Below are 18,389 nucleotides of genomic sequence, written 5' to 3' on the forward strand. Positions count from 1 at the left end.
GAGTGCGTAAACTTTACGTTAATTTTAATTCAAACTTACAGTACAATGCAAGTGGTGTGCACAAGAAATAATGTACAAATAATATTTTCTAATAGACGACATTCCTTTTGCAATAATACTTTTGGAATATTGGCTAATTACCTTATTATTCCTTACATTGTCGAGTTTGGGGATATATATATATATATATATATATATATATATATATATATATATATATTGGCTTTCATCTATAAATTGCCCATAGACTCACTTCTTCTTTTTTTTGACATGTCCACACAAGATGCGGGAGGGAGATTCGAACTAGTGATCTCCGCTTCATAAGGCGTGGTCCCCAACCGATTGAACTACCCCTTGGAGACCCCATAGACTCACTTGATTGTAGATAGAAGTACAAGAATTATTTCGAAGGAAACTTGCAAAAGTTATTGTGCCATAATTCATTAAGACTCCTGCTGCTGATTAATGTAGACAAGTGCAAGAATGAAAATCATGACCTTTTGAAACCTACCAACAAGCAAGAGACGAAAGATTGAAATTAGTGAAAATGAAGAGAAATACTATTAATTAGTTAATTACAACCCCAATTTTTTTTTTTTTTTTTTTTTTTTTTTACCAATTTTTCAGGAGCTGTGATCTCAAGTTATACATCCCAGGGTTATCACGATATGCATAAACTGCACTCCATCTTCCAGGGTACACCTAAACATATGTATGCATCCAGATTAGATTAATCCAATGGAGTTAAAAGGAGATCCCATTAACAAACTCTACGATCGCCTGCAGGAGAAAAAAATAATAATAATAAAAAGGTAACAAGGTACAACAACCAGAGTAGAGAGAGAGGACCTGAACAGTTGAACGAACAACAGGGTCGAAAAGGTTGTAAGTAGAGCGCGATTTAGGCGACCATTCCCCTTCACCAATGCTAAAGATAATCAAATCAACAAATCGCATCAAACAAAGCATCAATTATGGCGTGAACTAGTCATTCAAATCAATGTGAGCACATTTAGAGATATATTATTCTTCCATTTCTCATCCATTTATTTTTTCCAAATTCATCATTAGGTTCATGCGTCATACGGATCCAATGGTGAATTTTTTTATTAAAAACAATGGATGGGAGATGAAAAAATAGCGTTTTCCGTTAGTATATAGAGGCATATTGTTTCTCTATATGTGTGTACCCACACTGTGTGTTTACGTAAAAGAAAAACATAAGTCTTAAATTTAATTTCATGTTAATTCATAAGTCATATAGGTGGTTAGAAACTATATATATATTTGGTAAGGTCAGAGTTGTAAGCGTTTTAAAAAAGTTTGGGGTTGCCAAACAACCTAGGTACAACCTTGCCAACGAAGGCTGAGATTGGTATGAGTATGGGTCAAGGGCCAAAAAATTTAGTAGGTAGAGGTCAATAAGCCAAAAAAAAAACATTACCTTATAATTTTTTTGAGAACACAGAAAGAGAGAGAGAGAGTTTATTTGAATTGGAGGTGAAGGAAACAGAGGGAAGGCATTTGAGAGGCGATCAAGCTCTGTGTGCTGCTGTGTTTCTCTTTCTCTTTCACTTGCTCTATCTCTCTCTGTTTGATGTTATCTTGGGGATATATAAATAGTTGGGCTTGTTTGTTTGGTGCTTTTTGATTTGCTAGGTTTTGTTTTGGGGGTGGCTCCAACCACCCCATGTTGTCCAAAGAGCCACCCCTTTCCATAGTTTTTTTTTTTTTTTTTTTTTTTTTTTTTTTTTTTTTTTTAATACTTTTAATTTTAAAATTTTAATTTTGTATTTTTAATTAATATAGGGGCACGTTTTAATTTTTTAATAGTACTGACGTGGCTTTCCGACAAATTTTGGACGGAATTTAAATGGAAGTACCATTTCTATTTTTTTCCATTAACCAGGTACCATTTGTGATACGAATTGACACCGATGGGGCAAAAAATAAAGTTGTTAAACCACAGGGGACTGAAATGTATTTAACCCTTAAAAAAATTTCCTCGTGTTGGGGGGCCATGGCCCATACCGACCCCCCCTATTCCTCCTTCCCTGCCTGGTTTCTATCCTATTGAACCCAAGGCATGTTTGTTCATGTCACTAGGCTTCTAAAAGTGATTGCAGTTGCTTTGTTAAGAAAAGTTATCAACAACAACTTTAGTGTCATCGATCCCTAACTAATTACACATCATCATTGAAAGTTTGGTACCAAATTTCTTGGAGTGTGTCGTGCATGCATGGTCTGTAAAGGACCATTTAGTTAGGGGAAAATTAAGAAGCATACCTGACAAGATAAAAGCCGAAACCATCGAGGTGCCAAGCATCCATAACCTCTAGATCACTCTTAAACACCAATTCTATCCATCCTTTGTGGTTTCCACTTGCAACAAAAACTTCCATGGACTCAATGTTGGTAGAATTAGTTGAAAATGCATCAACCACGTAAACTCCGGACCCATTGAGGAAGTCGTCTGCCAATTTCAGTGGACTGTCCGGCGTCAGGTAGGACACATTGTTGACGGTGTAGCGAGGTGCACCATCAATCTCGGTTGTTGATGCCCGAAGAATGAAGGTTTGTGATAGTGTCACGTTCGTTACGTTGAAGGTTCCTTGTGGGTTTGGCCTTGCGGTGCCAGTGGTCATGTTCCATCTTCACAACCAAAAAAAGCATAAAAGAATGGCCTTGTAAAAAGCTTAGTAGAGAATACTGATATGATTTCTTAAATAAAATCATATCTATTTGAATCTTAATCAATTCATTAATGGAAATGTTATTTACTAAAATTTTTACAAGTTCCTTGCAAATTGATTTGATAATTCACGTAATACTAATTATTACACCACCCACTAAACAATTCAATTGAGAAAAAGTACACATGCCTTCATCAAAAATTAAGACCTAATTTGTAATGTCCCCCAAAGCTAAAGATTGCATCAATAACCAACCCCTCCTCCCCTCCCCTCCCTCCCTCCCCCTCCCCCCTCCCAAACTACCAATGTACCAATTTTGTCCCGCACAAAGACAAAAATGACTACAAACAAATAAAATTTAAAACTAAAAAAAAAAAAAAAAGGTGGAAGAGGGTAGCTCGGCCACCCATTTTGGCTAAACCATCCCAAGGCCATGGGTATAGTTTGATCACCCCAAAATGGTCATTGAAGGTGTTTAGATGATAGTTTGGCCACTCTCTTTTTTTTTTTCTTTTTTTTTTTCATTTAGGGGTATTCAGATGATGGTTTGGCCACTTTTTTTTTTTTTTGGCCATTTGGGGATGTTCATAAAGTAATTTGGCCACCCCTTATGTACCCCATAACCATTTGAATAAAAATTATAATATCCCTAATGATTTACTTTTTTCTCAATGTTATGTAATATAATAAGAGTAGTAAAAATGTTACCTAATGGATTTAACTTGACTGATGGAGAATTCCATATCGAATGGGTCAGGCCCAATTGGAAGAGGCCCACTAGGAAGTGTGGTGGAGTTATCATAGTGTAGCACACCAACGCCCACAAGCCCGCTCAACTCAATGGAATTATTATACATTTTAGGAGTTGCCAACATGAAATAATCTGCCGTGCTTTGATCGGCTGTGACAAGAACAGAGTACGACTGCCCAACATGCACATCAAGAGAATCCAACCTTATCTGATTGGTGTAAGATCCTTCTGTTTCAACCAACATCATTCGATGATTTTGAATTCTGAAATTGAAGCTCCACGCCACACCCACATTCGATATCCTCAACCTGTAACTCTTTCCTGTATTCCATTTTGTCAACACAATTTAAGGTCACGTGTAATAAGGTTGTCTTATTGAACTATAATAGGCAACTTATGATTGTAAACTCCATTGGATCACCGGCTCGAGTGGTGATAATCTGTATATATGTTTGAAACACAAAAATTCAGATGGCAATTAACAATTTTAGCTCTGGCCTCTTTCCCATGGGTGTGCATGTGGAGAAAGATAATTAGTTTATACCGGTTGGGCGGTAGATACTGGCTTGATTGTGTTGTCAATTTGGACATGCCATTCCAGAAAAATATCAGCACCAGAGGTTACCCAAACAAGAGTTGCGCACATGATTAGCCATGAACAATACTCACTACCCCACGCCATTGCATGCATGGGCTTTTTTTTTTTTTTTCCCTGTGATTTTCTTATTTCTTCCCTCGGCCCTTCACATTTAGGAGTCTGGTTGTTCAAATAGCCATAGCTTTCCAAGTTGGTTTTGATGAAGAAATTTATTAAAATAAATAAATAAATAAGAAAGTGGAGAAGCTATGAGGGAGCACAAAGAGCCAAGCATATATATACAAAAATGAAAAGAAAGAACTCTACTTTGTATGAATCAAAGAACCAATGGGAAATTTTGGAATAATTAAGTTTCAAATTAATCATCTTTTGGTTCTTGTGGCCTACCATAATTTTTATGTTATTCAAGTAGCCTAATAGTAGAGGATCTCAATCCTAGAGTACTACTACAACTTTTATTACAATCTTTTTACGATCTAACATGGTAGTCTACATTTTATGGAAATGAGTGTAACGTGGCAATCCACATTTCAGTAGCTAACGTGATAAGTACAGGTGTCAATTCGTGTTCGCTTATCAGGTTTGAGTTGTGTAGAAACATGGGTACAAAACTATAACTCAAGCATAAACCAACCCATTAAATTAAAGAAGTCAAATCCCTAAATCTTAACCTGCTAATTTTATGTTCGATTTGTGTCGGATTCACGAGTTGTGTCAAAAATTGTCAACCATAAATGTCGCATGTCGAGCTCAAATCGTGTTGAGGCTTGTGTATAAAACTATACAAGTCAATCACAACCTAACCCATTTATTTAAGGGTTAAATACCTCAAACCCCCCTAGGGATTACCAACTTTATTTTTTTCCCCCTAAGGTTTCATTTTTATCACAAGACCCCCCTGGGGTTTGATAAAGGACCAATTTAGTCCATCCGTTAGTTGACCGTTAAGACTGACACGTGGACCAATCAGATGTTGACACGTGACACCTATTTAATTTTTTTTTAAAATTAAAAAAAAAAATGTATTTAAAAAAAAAAGAGAGGAAAAAACTGGGAGTGGCCGATGATGATGATGACAAGCCTTGGCTAGATTTTTCAGTGTGTGTATGACAAATCTGTTGACATGAATGTGACGTATAAATATGCCACGACACAAGGATTCTTGATTCTAGAAGGAAAATTTAACGAGAGGGCAGCATGCAGCATGCATTGAACTGTAGAGAAATCCAAAAATTTCCTTCTAGAAACAAGAATCCTCATGACCTATTTGTATGTCATATCATATTCATCGACTGATCCACAGATTTATCATACAAACACTGAAAACATGGCGGGCTTGGCGGCACAACGCATCTTCTTTTGTCGGAAATAATGCATGGGTAACAAGGGGCAGTGAATGAATTATGGAACCTCACATGGAATATATGACACATTGAGCATATTAAGAAGGCAACCTTATCCGACAGCCTTTTTTAACTTAATTACAAGATAATGCTCAAGTAACGTTTGTATTGAATAACCACCCCCATCTGGCCGGATGGCCACCCCCAGTTTTTTCCTTTTATTTTTTTCTTTTTTTTAAAAAAAAAAATAATACTTTTTTTTTTTAATTTTTAAAAAAATTAAATAGATGCCACGTGTCAACATCTGATTGATCCACGTGTCAGTCTTAACGGTCAACTAACGGATGGACTAAATTAGTCCTTTATCAAAACCACAGGGGGGGTCCTGTGATAAAAATGAAACCCCAGGGGGGAAAAAATAAAGTTAGTAAACCCTAGGGGGGGTTTGAGGTATTTAACCCTTTATTTAAATGAGTCAAACTCTTCAACTCTAATCTGTATATTTCGTGTCAACAATTACCAACTTTAGTGGTAAGTATCACGTAGACTACGGCATCAATTTGTAAACATTGTAATTAAGTATCAATTGGACTGTTGGATGGCTATCCACATTTTAATAACTAATTCAATAAGTGTGATATGAATTGTAACGCGAGCAACTTGTAATAAAAGCTGTAATGCCTCTACAGCCATTATCTGAGCCACTTGAGGCTTTGGGGGTACTGTGCTTTAAAAAAAAAAAAAAAAAATTGCTATTTTCCTACCCAGGTTCCACACGGCACACCCCCCCCCCCCCCCCCCCCCCCCAAAAAAAAAAAAAATTATCTCCTACTTATGCGAGTTACCACTTGGCACCCTCAAAATATTTTAGCGACACCCCCAATATTAATTGTCTAGCTCCGCCACTGTTTATAGCGTCAAAAAAAATAAATAAAATGATGTTTTCAAACATTACATTCTCATAAATATAGATGTAGGGAGAATATTAAATTTCGTGAAGCAAATGACACGTTGATTTAATGTCGTATATTGATTAGAAAATAGTTAAAGCTTCGACTCATCTTAATTAAGCAAGCACTTATGTTTTTTAATGCAAAATCTTTAATTGAAACGAGATTCTAATGTTTAGTCCTCTAGGACATTATTGGTAGACAATTTCTGCAAATCATTCATGTTTTCTTATTTGTTCATCAATTAAAACGATCGAGATGAAGAAGTCTAGCTGCTCTAATGCTCTGCATATTATTGCACACCAATTTGTTTGTGTTTGGATAAAGGTCCAACCTAATTGGAATGATAATTAGAATTCCCAACTCTAGTAACTTATAATAATGTATTTCAATTAGCTCAATTGAAGCAACTCTTGCCATATTCTTCTAGAAAATCCACATTAATAAATGATAACTATATTGGTAGGTATAATTTAGTTCAGAAAAGAAGTAAAGGAAGCATGCATGGTATTCTCATTGCTCGTTCATGATCCAGTGTAGAACACTTTCTAAATAATAAAACTAAAAATAATAATAATATTATTATTATAGAGTAAACTTAGGGTGACATGCAATTGCGACATTAGTACAAGACAAAATGAGGGAATACAATGGTTTTGCGTAGCCGTTATTGCATCAAGACGGATAAGAAGAAAAGAAATGATTGATGTTAATAATTTGCCTATATTTTCCTCATAACTTCCTATAAATTCAATAGATCAACTATTAGATTTGTGGAGTTCACCATTGACTTATGCGGAATCCACATAAGTTTACAAATCTAATGATTAATTTGTAAGATGAGATGAGAAAAATGTAGAAAAAATATTGACACCAATAATTTCTCTAAAAAGAATGGTCCTAATAGTAGTCAGTGTTATGTCCACAGAGCAGGAGATGGAGATGGTGCACCAGCTGGAGGATGAGATTCATCAAATATACCTGAAATAGTCAATAAAAGTCAAAAACTTTTTGTCTTTCAAACAAAAACTAGTGAATTGCCAGGTAAGATAGCTAGTGTTAAATCACTAACCACAGAGAAGGAGGTTGCCAAGTGGCGGGCACTCTTTGGCAAGATTAGGATCATTAACATGAACTCTGATGTAGAGTTCTTGACCCAAGTACCAATGTTTGGTGAGCTGTGACCTGAGGTTCCACATTCATGGGTTATCAAGGAATGCATACACCGCCGTCCATCCTCCTGGGTGCACTTGTACAGTGGATCGGTCCACAGGATCTACCAGGTTGTAAGTGCTCTGCAACCCTGGGCTCCATTCTCCCTTCCCAAACCTAAACAAACATTTATGATTGTTGATGAAATAAAATCATTTCAAAATAACATTACAACACTGTCACGTCAACCCAGGTATATGATATGTTGGACATATACTTACCCGACAACATGAAAGCCGAAACCATCGAAATGCCAAGAATCCATGACATCCAAACTGTTTTTAAGAACAAGCTGTATCCACCCCTTGTGATTCCTAGTGACAACGGACACTCCATATGCGGCGGTGGCATTGACAGTATTGGTCGGAAATTGATCGAGTTTGTACACATTAGTCCCATTCACAAACTGATCGGCAAGTTTGAGTGGGGTGTCCGGAGTGTAATAAGACACATTGTTGATAACATAACGTGATTGTGGTACGCCATTAACAGTGTCAGCCTTTAAGCCTTGGAGATTGAAGGTTTGAGATAGGGTCATATTTGTTACATTGAAGGTTCCTTGTGGGTTGGGCCTTGCAGCTCCTGCGGTCAAGTTCCACCTACGCATTAAATGTTAGGTAATGGTTAGTCATTTAAAACACGTCATATCAATCGGTGTGACATGAGTATAATAAATTGATGTGAAGAATAGTATCATTCAAAAAGTTATGATTGCAAAATAGAATTCAGAGGATAGTGGATGGTTGATCGCCGCCCCCTTATCATGCTATTGATTGGCTATAAGTATGGTTAAAAAATGACTCATGTCGTATTAACTAATATGGTGTGGTTTAAATGGTGTAAGTCACTTAAAATACGTCATGTCAGCCGGGCGACATGAGTATGATAAATCGATGTGAAAAATAATATTATTCGAAAAGTTATAATTGCAAAATAGGATTGAGTGGACAAAAATGGAATTCTGCGTATAATTTTCCAATTGTTAGAGATCTCAATTTGTATGTTTTAGCAAGGCAGGTGAAAACGTCATTTTACCTAGTGGATTTCGTTTGATCAAGTGAAAAATCCAGATCATTTGGGTCAGGCACACTGGGCAAAGGCCTATTAACTTGTGTATTGGAATTGGAGTAGTGTAGCACCCCAACACCCACAAGGCTTTTAAAATCATCAGAGTTGATCAGTTTAGGAGCTTCCACAATGTAATAATCCACATTGTTTTGATCGGCTGTGACGAGAATAGAGTATGACTGGCCAACATGCACGTCCAGGGAATCCAATGTGATCTGATTGGTGTAAGACCCTTCTATTTCAACCAACACTATTTTATGGTTTTGTATTCTGAAATTGAAACTCATCGCATTCCCCACATTTGATACCCTGAACCTGTACGTCTTCCCTGCATCACATACAATTAAAACTCAATGCATACTTTTTAATGCACCATGGACACAATAGTTAATTTACGTGACATTTATTACCACATCTACTAAATAATTAAATTCAATTATAATTAACATGACTGTGTCACGTGGAGCTGGTGAATATTCAGTTAGTTATATTTTAGGAGTATTTTTGTCTTTTTACTTTTTGAATGACAAAAATACTCATCTAATATAACTAATTGGATATTCTCGTGTTCAAATGAACTTGAGAAGATCCTAATTCGTGTCACGTGGACTGTTACTTAACGTGTATAAGTCCACGTGTCACTTACCATTTGATTGTAACTAACATAAGTGAAGTATCATACCAGTTTATTCTAAATACCCCAAATATTCTCCATACCAAAATACCCACATACCTTTAGTAACATTGAAAGATTCATAGGCGGTTAACGGCTGATGCCCATAAGGGGCTTTGCCATTCATCAACATGATGTCGGGGATACCATCAAATGCTACTGCCTTGGAGTGTATCCTTGACTTAATAATCTACCAAAATTTTATGTTCAAAAAAAAAAAAAAAAGTTAGCATTTAAAGAAACTTGACCAAAAAATTATTATTATTTTTTTCATGTATTTTAAAATCAGTCACCTTGTAGTTGTCATAGTACCAATCACCAATTAGAAGATCGAATTCAGCTTCAGGCTTGGGGAAGGGAACGGCGATGACATTACGATTGTTGACACGGATGGGTCCAAACCCTCCGGCGGCCTTCTGGAAGTTGATGGAGGGGAAGTAGAAAAAACTGCCAATCTGGTCCTTGGTTTGGAACACGTTAGTCCAGTTCTGTTGTAATATTTGTTACAAACATTCATTTTAAGTCATTTGAAAATGTTTTATCATTTGATAATATCTTCTTAAAGGTTTTTATGAGAAATAAAAATCATCTTTAACCATTTTGATTTATAACCGTTTGTATTTATTACTTGGTTATAAGATATAACTTTTATGACCGTTAGTGTTTATTACTTGGTTATGAGATATAACTTTTATGACCGTTTGTATTTATTACTTGGTTATGAGTTATTAAATAAAAATTAGTTTTAATTGATTTTTACCGTTTTGACCGTTAGTCTTTAACAAGTTTTATTGTAGTTTGACCATTTTGTTATTAACAAATGTTTTACCGTTTTTGGTGTTATGACCATTTGGACATTATAAAAAGAAAAGAAAACATCCACAATCCCATGGTAGAGTGAGCTTGCAACAAGAAAGAAAGAAAGGCAAACTCATTTTCTTTATAAAAGAGTTTTGTCCTATTTTAGAAGATCAATTGCATAGAATTCTATTCTATTCAATTTCTATTTTCTCTTTGCGGTTTTTTTTTAAGAAGATCAAAGGGTTGTTCTACTAGTCTTCGTTATTGGAAGTGCGTCCTTAACGAAGGTAGACGCTATAGTCTAATCCTGGGAAGTTGCGTGTCAAAGGATCCGATCGCACCGAGTTATACACTCCGGGAGGCACGAATCAACCTTTAAGGACAACGCTCTTGCGTGATTCTATAGCACATTGTGAGATCTTTCCATACTCTACTTTTTATCTCTTGTATTTTAGTTATTTTATTGTTAATTTTTAGATTGCAATGATTTTATATCAATGAGAATTTGTGCACCATCCAAAATTATTTCCAACAATCTTAAAGGTTGATTATGATGGTTGCACAAATATTTTGATTAGTATCATAACAATAGTATTTAAATTTATGAGAAGTCAAATACTATAAAAGTTTGTGGTATACAATTCGCATACGAGAATGATGAAATCAATTCTTGGGTGGAAAGATTTTGTTGTGAAAAATTCCGATAATTGATTTGTTTATCAGAAAAAGAGCTTAATCTCATGTGTAGGTATTGAAAGTGAAAATATTTTAATTGAAAGAGTTTTTGATTATTTGAACTCAAATTTATGTTAATTTAATTTGTTTGTCAAATAATCTTTTATTGTTGGGTTACTATTCTTACAATAAATAGAGTTAAGCCTTTTTATGGATTTGTAGAACTTAGCATTTTCTTTGTTATGTTGTGCTAAGCTTGGCTGGAAAACATCCATGTAGATTAATAATAATAACAATGAGTAGTTTCTCATGGTGTGATGGAGAAAAATACATAGGCATTGCTAAATGTGTGCAGAGAATACAACTTTGCTAAAGATTTTTGCAGGTAAGCACATTGTAAGAGGAAAAAATGTGGTGCGGGTATTGAGTCGATCGGTTTTCACAACACCTAGTTGGTGTGTAGTGGCGACAATCTATTTTGGAGGATATTGAGTAAAATCGTTGGCTCCACTGTGAGTTCTTAAATTATGATTCATAGATCTTGATTTATATTTTTCAAGACACGATATACAATTTCATTTATTAAAAGAAAAAAATCAAGTGATGAAGGTACTACTTGATTGAATTAAAATTTATATTATATGAATATTGTAATCTGATAAGTGATGAACCTCTGGTTATTACTCTATTTCAAAATTGAAATAGCATCTAGCATTTTTATTAGCAATGGCATGCTAGATTAGCATAAATACATTAAGTTATTTGGTAATTCCTCATCTATATCATTCAGTTTTTTAATTTTCCTGACATGATGGTTCAGAATAAAATATATGTGATTATTGGTGTTCCTTTATATTGATGCTCATTTGATATATGATAAATTTATCATATCATTAAATTGATACCAATCTCGTATTTATGACAATGAGCCAATAATAGTTGATTATTATATGGTTGAGCATGATACCTTGCATATTTATTGCGGCTTTAGTTAAAAAGATTTTATTTTTAAAATCTAAATAGAACTTGAAATATGCAATCCCTATATATATAATATATAAGGATCATGTTAAAAAATCACAAGTGATGATTAATATTTTTTTTAAAAAAAAAAACAGCTTTAGAACTGTCAATTGACAGAAAATAAAGAAGAGGAAGTGACACATCATACCTAGAGAAAGATGAGCTCATAGAAGTCATTTCTTAAAGCACTTGTGAGCTATTAATGAAAATTTATTTTCTTGTGAATATTTGGTTTATTCCATTAATATTTAGCATGATAGATTTATACATGTAAATCTTGGCTACATCAAGGGGATGAAAAGAAATTAGAATATTGGAATAAATGATGAATTCTATAATTGTCAGTTTTGGGTTATTCACCAAACTGTGGGGGGAAGCCATTATTTTGTTTGTCACATTCATAAGTATTGTTTGGAATACCTCGAAGTGTGGGGGTATTTAACAAATGTTATGTTACCCAAACCTAAAATGAGGAAACTTGGTTTTAAAACCTATGATTGTGATTTTACTGGTTTTACATGTAATAGTTCATGCTATAGATTCCTTACTATCAAGAGTGATATTTTAGATTGCAATGCTATTATTGAATCTAAAAATGCTATTTTCTTTGAGCACGTGTTTCCTTTGAAAAATAAGGAAAAATTCTTTCATAAATTTTCTGTTGCTTCTAATAAATTATTGGTGATGTATAAGAATTGAGAAAAAAGCAAGCGGGCTAGAACGGAAGGAATCTCGGTAATGATTTTATTGCTTATATTGTTGATAATTATTCAATATGTTATGATGAAGCAATTAAATCTCTTTTTGATGCATTTTTTTTGGTTAGAAGCTATAAATAACGAATTTGAATAAATTATGTCTAACCATGCTTTGGAACTCGTTGAGTTACCTTCTAAGAGTAAATCAATTTGTTATATATAGGTGTTTAAGAAGAAGCTTAAACCGGATGATACAATAGATAAGTACATGGTAGACTTGGTAGCTAAAAGCTACAAGTAAATGCAAAATGTTGATTAATTGATACTTATTTTTCAGTTACTAAAATTGCATCTATTGGAATGTTATTTGCCATTGTTTATATTTATAAACTTGTTGTACATCAAATGGATGTCAAAGTTATTTTTCTAAATGATGAAGAGATTTATATGGAGCAACCCGAGGGGCTAGTAATCCCCGGTCAAGAATATAAAGTGTACAAACTGGTGAAATCCTTGTATGGATTAAAGCAAGCTCCTAAACAATGGCGTTTGACAAGGTGATATTGTTTAATTTATATTTGATTAATGATGCAAGTAAATGCATAACAAGTTTTACAATAATGAATGTGTCATTATTTGTTTATATTCATGACTTGCTTATTTTGTGAACTAACATTGATGTTGTGCATGAACTTAAAAGATTTCTTGCATCTAATTTTGATATGTAAGACATAGGTAAAGCGAATGTCATGTTGGACATTAAGGTTATTAGAGATAATTATTACCTTATTTTATCTCAGATATATTATGCTCGAAAGATGTTTAAAAGATATGAGCACTTTGATTATCCGCCTATGTTTACACCATATGATTCAAAAATATATTTGGTTAAGAATCACGGTGATTGTGTTTTGCAAGAAAAATATGCACAAATCATTAATAGCTTGATGTTTTGACAAACTGTATATGCCTTGATATATATTACATATATTGTTAGTAGATTGAGTAGATATACTCATAATCATGGTATTGAGCATTGAGATGCTATCTCTAAATTGTTGAGAAACTTTAAAGGCACAATTAATTTTGGTTTGTCATGTTGTGATTATCCTGTTATATTGAAAGGATATTGTGATGCTAACTGGATTTTTGATTCAGATAAGCAAAGCCTACTAGTGGCTATGTGTTTACTCTGGCTAAAGGAGTTATCTCTTGGAAGTCCTTAAAAAAGAATTGCTTAGCAATGTTTACTATGGAGTCAGAGTTAATTGCCTTGGAGAAGGCAGGAACTGAAGATGAATGGCTAAGAACCTATTGGTTAATTTATTTGTCTTTATAAGCTAACACAGTTCCACCTATGTGTTTATTGTGATTTTCAGGCTGCCAAAGCTCGAGCAAATAATTTATAATAAGAAAGTGCACAATATTGTGAGGCAGCTTATTGAGACCGGTATATGTCCATGGACTTTGTGAGGTCATAAAAGAATTCTACAAATTCTTTGACCAAGCCACTAGCAAGAAGGCTAGTGAGAGAAGCATCGAGGGGGATAGGACTGATACCCAAATCATGACACTATGATTGATACCCAACCTCTGTGATTGGAGATCCCATGAATGAGGTTTAATGGGAAACGAAGTCACAAGTGAAATGAGGTATGGTACTGTCAATTTATGTTTATTAACTATCTTGTTGAAAAGATTAGTTATGAGTCCATCCCTATGGTGTAAGACAGTACAAGATGCAGAGTGATTAAGGATGAGCTTAAAGCTCTTAATGGATCCATAGTCCCTACCTGTTGGGATGGGGTGTTCCCTGCACACACTCTTGATGGATACCACCTATATGAGTGTGGAGGTGCTATCTCCTATGAGACTTGGGTAGGTCTCTAGAGCGCTCATGAAAGCCATTTTATGGTGTAATAACAAAAGATGCAGAATGAGTAAGGATGAGTTTAAAACTCTTAATGGGTCCATAGTCCCTACTTGTTGGGATGAGATGTTCTCTGCACACATTCTTGATGGACACCACCTATGTGAGTGTGGAGGTGGTGCCGCCTCCTATGAGACTTTGGCAAGTCTCTAGAGCACTCATGAAGCCCAGAGGCGCATGGCCTGTATAAGGCGCCAACCCGCTATAGAACAACCCAATTTTCTTTATTTGATTTGATTTGACTTTTTGTTTATTTGATTTGATTTAATTTTTTGTTTTTGGAGAAAGTTATGTGGATGATAAGTTTGTTTAACTTGTGGATTTGGTTAAAAGAGTTTAACTCTACCACGATTCATTAAGTTCCTACTTATTTATCCTAGGTGCGGTTAAAACTTTCGAGTACCACATCGATGCATGCTTTCAATCTCCTTTTATTCTAATGTTTGTAACATGTGGGGGATTGTTGTAATATTTGTTACAAACATTCATTTTAAGTCATTTGGAAATGTTTTATCATTTGATAATATCTTCTTAAAGGTTTTTATGAGAAATAAAAATCATCTTTAATCATTTTGATTTATAACCGTTTGTATTTATTACTTGGTTATAAGATATAACTTTTATGACCGTTAGTGTTTATTACTTGGTTATGAGATATAACTTTTATGACCGTTTGTATTTATTACTTGGTTATGAGTTATTAAATAAAAATTAGTTTTAATTGATTTTTACCGTTTTGACCGTTAGTCTTTAACAAGTTTTATTGTAGTTTGACCATTTTGTTATTAACAAATGTTTTACCGTTTTTGGTGTTATGACCATTTGGACATTATAAAAAGAAAAGAAAACATCCACAATCCCATGGTAGAGTGAGCTTGCAACAAGAAAGAAAGAAAGGCAAACTCATTTTCTTTATAAAAGAGTTTTGTCCTATTTTAGAAGATCAATTGCATAGAATTCTATTCTATTCAATTTCTATTTTCTCTTTGCGGTTTTTTTTTTAAGAAGATCAAAGGGTTGTTCTACTAGTCTTCGTTATTGGAAGTGCGTCCTTAACGAAGGTAGACGCTATAGTCTAATCCTGGGAGGTTGCGTGTCAAAGGATCCGATCGCACCGAGTTATACACTCCGGGAGGCACGAATCAACCTTTAAGGACAACGCTCTTGCGTGATTCTATAGCACATTGTGAGATCTTTCCATACTCTACTTTTTATCTCTTGTATTTTAGTTATTTTATTGTTAATTTTTAGATTGCAATGATTTTATATCAATGAGAATTTGTGCACCATCCAAAATTATTTCCAACAAGTTCGTCCCCGGTTGGATAGGACAATTTGTGCCGGACACTCCATCTTGCCATGAGTTTAACGTTTGTTGTATTCCGTTCCTGCACCACCAACACGTAAAATATTTAATTGAAATGAAAAGCACAAAGACAAGATTCGAACTCATGACTAATTTGTAAGTTCTTATAGTATATGTACCAGGTAAAGAGTAGAGGCTCATCCATGTTGTTGAAGACGTTTACGTGGACAAAATCGTTGGTTGTGGCATTGATAAGGGGTCCTGGGAACATCCCATTGATGGTGATTACCTGTGGTAAGTCAAAAAAGCACATAAAATGGTAGCACATTTTTCAAATGCAAATTAAGAAACTGTTAATAAATGTGATCGTTGTGATCATACAGGTTGATCATGTAACACAGGTTTGATGGTGTTGTCGAGGGCAACATTCCACTCCAGAAAGATATTGGCGGCTTCGGATCCGGCGACAAAGATTGCCATCAATGTTGCATATGCAATTAGGCTCCAGTGGTCGACGGTAGAAGCCATTTCTAATGGGGAAAGCACCAGGGAGATGAAACTTATATATATATATAAGAGGTGGAACTTCCTAAGAAACTAAGCAAATAAAACAACAAGAAAAAGAAAAGAAAAGAAAAGAAAGCATTAGTAATAAGGTGTACTTAACAATGGGGTTTTAATTTCATGCAGTTTTGAATGAATCAAGCTAGCCGGCAGACAGTTGTATCATTGTTTTGTACACCCACCAAAAAAAAAACACAGGTGGCCTATTTGACTTTTGCCGGAGTGTAATCCCAATAGTCTTCTAACACATTTTGTGATGATCTGGATTGTCCATTTGGTGCACTATTTATCTTTGCCGGTGATTGGTAAATAGTTGCTTTCTAAAACAGTTGTTTACAGTTGAATATGGAGCATTCGAGGAAAACTCATTGACCTAAGGAGTTGCAATCAATTCTAAACCAAATGCTAGGGCTGGGCACGGGGCGGGGATCAGACTTTTTCCCACCCGCCCCGCACCTTGCGGGTTCTGAGATTTCCAACCCGCCGCCCGAGCATGATGAGCAACATCCGCGCGGGTTCGGGTGCTGAGGGGCAAGGAAATCGTCTACGGGTTGTGCGGGTCGTGCGGGTTGTGCGGGTTGGGTTCTTTTCCTCCATTTTTGTCTGGTTTTTTCTCCTCCATTTTCGTCTCTCTTGTTCTGCAGATTTCTTTTCCTCCTACACAACTACAACCCAACACCAGAACCTATAAACAATGGAAACAAAAATTTATTTGTTTGAACAAACAACCCAACATCATATTAATGAATTTATCAAGAAATCTCATGGATCCCATTCATGAAAGAGGTCTAGAGAGAGAAAAATACCCGGATTGTAGTCTGTGGAGGTGGGAGCGGCGCAGCAGTGTCTAAGGAAGTGGAGGGCGGCGCAGACGAAAGACGAAGAGAGAGCCACTAACGAGAGAGAACAAGAGAGACGAAGAGAGAGCAAGAGAATGAGAGAGCGAAAGAGACAAAGAGAGAGCAAGAGAGACAAAGAGAGAGCAAGAGAACAAGAGAGGGACTGAGGAAGAGAGGTGGCCGAGCAAAATAGAGAGAGGTTAACCTACGGTTTTTTACTTTTTATATTAATGCGGTTTGGATTGGGGCGGGGCGGGTACCTGTAAGGAAAAAATTCTTATACCCGCCCCACCCCGCACGGATTGGATAAATCCTACCCGAACCCGCAAAAATACACACAAAACCCGTACGGTTCGGGGCGGGGTGGGACGGGTCGGGTTGGGTTTGCGGGTTGTGCGGGTTTTTGCCCACCCCTACCAAATGCTAATGTTTTTTAGTTTAAGGGACTATGCCACCTAGACGTTAAGGATTAAAAGTGATGTATAGCATTACTCGTCATTACTCGTGCGGAAGGTATAATAGCCTTCTTGCAAAAAAAAATTGTTTCATAAATGTTCTGCAGAAACAGTTTTATGCACAATACATCTGAGCTTAGCTGTTTTCCAAGCTACTTCTCTTTTTCTTAGGTTCATAATTCCTACCACTTGTCTTTTCTTTCTGTTTGTTTATGTTAAATCTAAATAGGAGATTATTGTTAAACTACCGATTGTCCCAAAAGTATAGAAAAGACTGAAATCATCTTTAATTGGTTTTACAGTTTTTACCATTGCTTAGAAAAAAGGGTTTTAAATGTTAATGTAAATTAACAAGTTTTATGGCATTGACCGTTTGGTCATTAAAGCTTCTTTATTGTGGGCTTTGAAAAAATCAGCAACTCACTTCTATAAAAGAAAAACTACTTCAATCCCATATACCCATATATATATACGTGTGCATATACGTTGTTTACAAAAAAAAAAAAAAAAAAAAAAAAATTAATAAATAAATAAATTCTTTTGTTTTTCATTATCTTATAGTATTATCAAACAATTTGTCTCAAGCCATAAAGTTATATATTATATTGGTAGCTTTTCTACAAAATAATATTCTCAAGTCCCTCGTTCATTTCGATGGGTTGTTCTATAACTTTCATCATTGAAAATGCGTACTTAGCGAAAGTAGACGCTATAGTCTAACCCTGGGAAGTTGCTTGTTAAAGGATCCAATCGCACCGAGTTATACATTCCGTAAGGCACGAATCAACCTTTAAGGACAACGCTGTTCTG

At 35.2% G+C, this 18,389-nt stretch overlaps 1 protein-coding gene and 1 pseudogene across 1 annotated transcript; both read right to left on the reverse strand.

Moving 5' to 3' along the window:
- Positions 1-443: 443 nt before the first annotated feature.
- Positions 444-4,126, reverse strand: LOC148585065 (monocopper oxidase-like protein SKU5). The gene is made up of 7 exons (XM_088517686.1): positions 3,989-4,126; positions 3,866-3,884; positions 3,402-3,765; positions 2,287-2,652; positions 850-928; positions 617-702; positions 444-507 (listed from the first exon to the last, which is right to left on the reverse strand). Exons 1-7 carry the CDS (start codon positions 4,124-4,126, stop codon positions 444-446), a joined length of 1,116 nt encoding a protein of 371 aa, XP_088373812.1.
- Positions 4,127-7,402: 3,276 nt separating this feature from the next.
- Positions 7,403-16,249, reverse strand: LOC132188034 (monocopper oxidase-like protein SKS1; annotated as a pseudogene).
- Between the last annotated feature and the right edge of the window lie 2,140 nt (positions 16,250-18,389).

The sequence above is a fragment of the Corylus avellana genome, chromosome 6 (genome assembly GCF_965113065.1).
Source record: "Corylus avellana chromosome 6, dhCorAvel1.hap1.2, whole genome shotgun sequence".
NCBI lineage: Eukaryota > Viridiplantae > Streptophyta > Magnoliopsida > Fagales > Betulaceae > Corylus > Corylus avellana.

Coding starts and splice junctions, on each gene's coding strand:
- LOC148585065 (XM_088517686.1), bottom strand. CDS start 4,126: ATGGCGTGGGGTAGTGAGTATTGTTCATGGCTAATCATGTGCGCAACT. Junction 929..2,286: donor TTCGGCTTTTATCTTGTCAG/GTATGCTTCTTA, acceptor GATTATCTTTAG/CATTGGTGAAGGGGAATGGT. Junction 703..849: donor TTGTTCGTTCAACTGTTCAG/GTCCTCTCTCTC, acceptor ACATATGTTTAG/GTGTACCCTGGAAGATGGAG.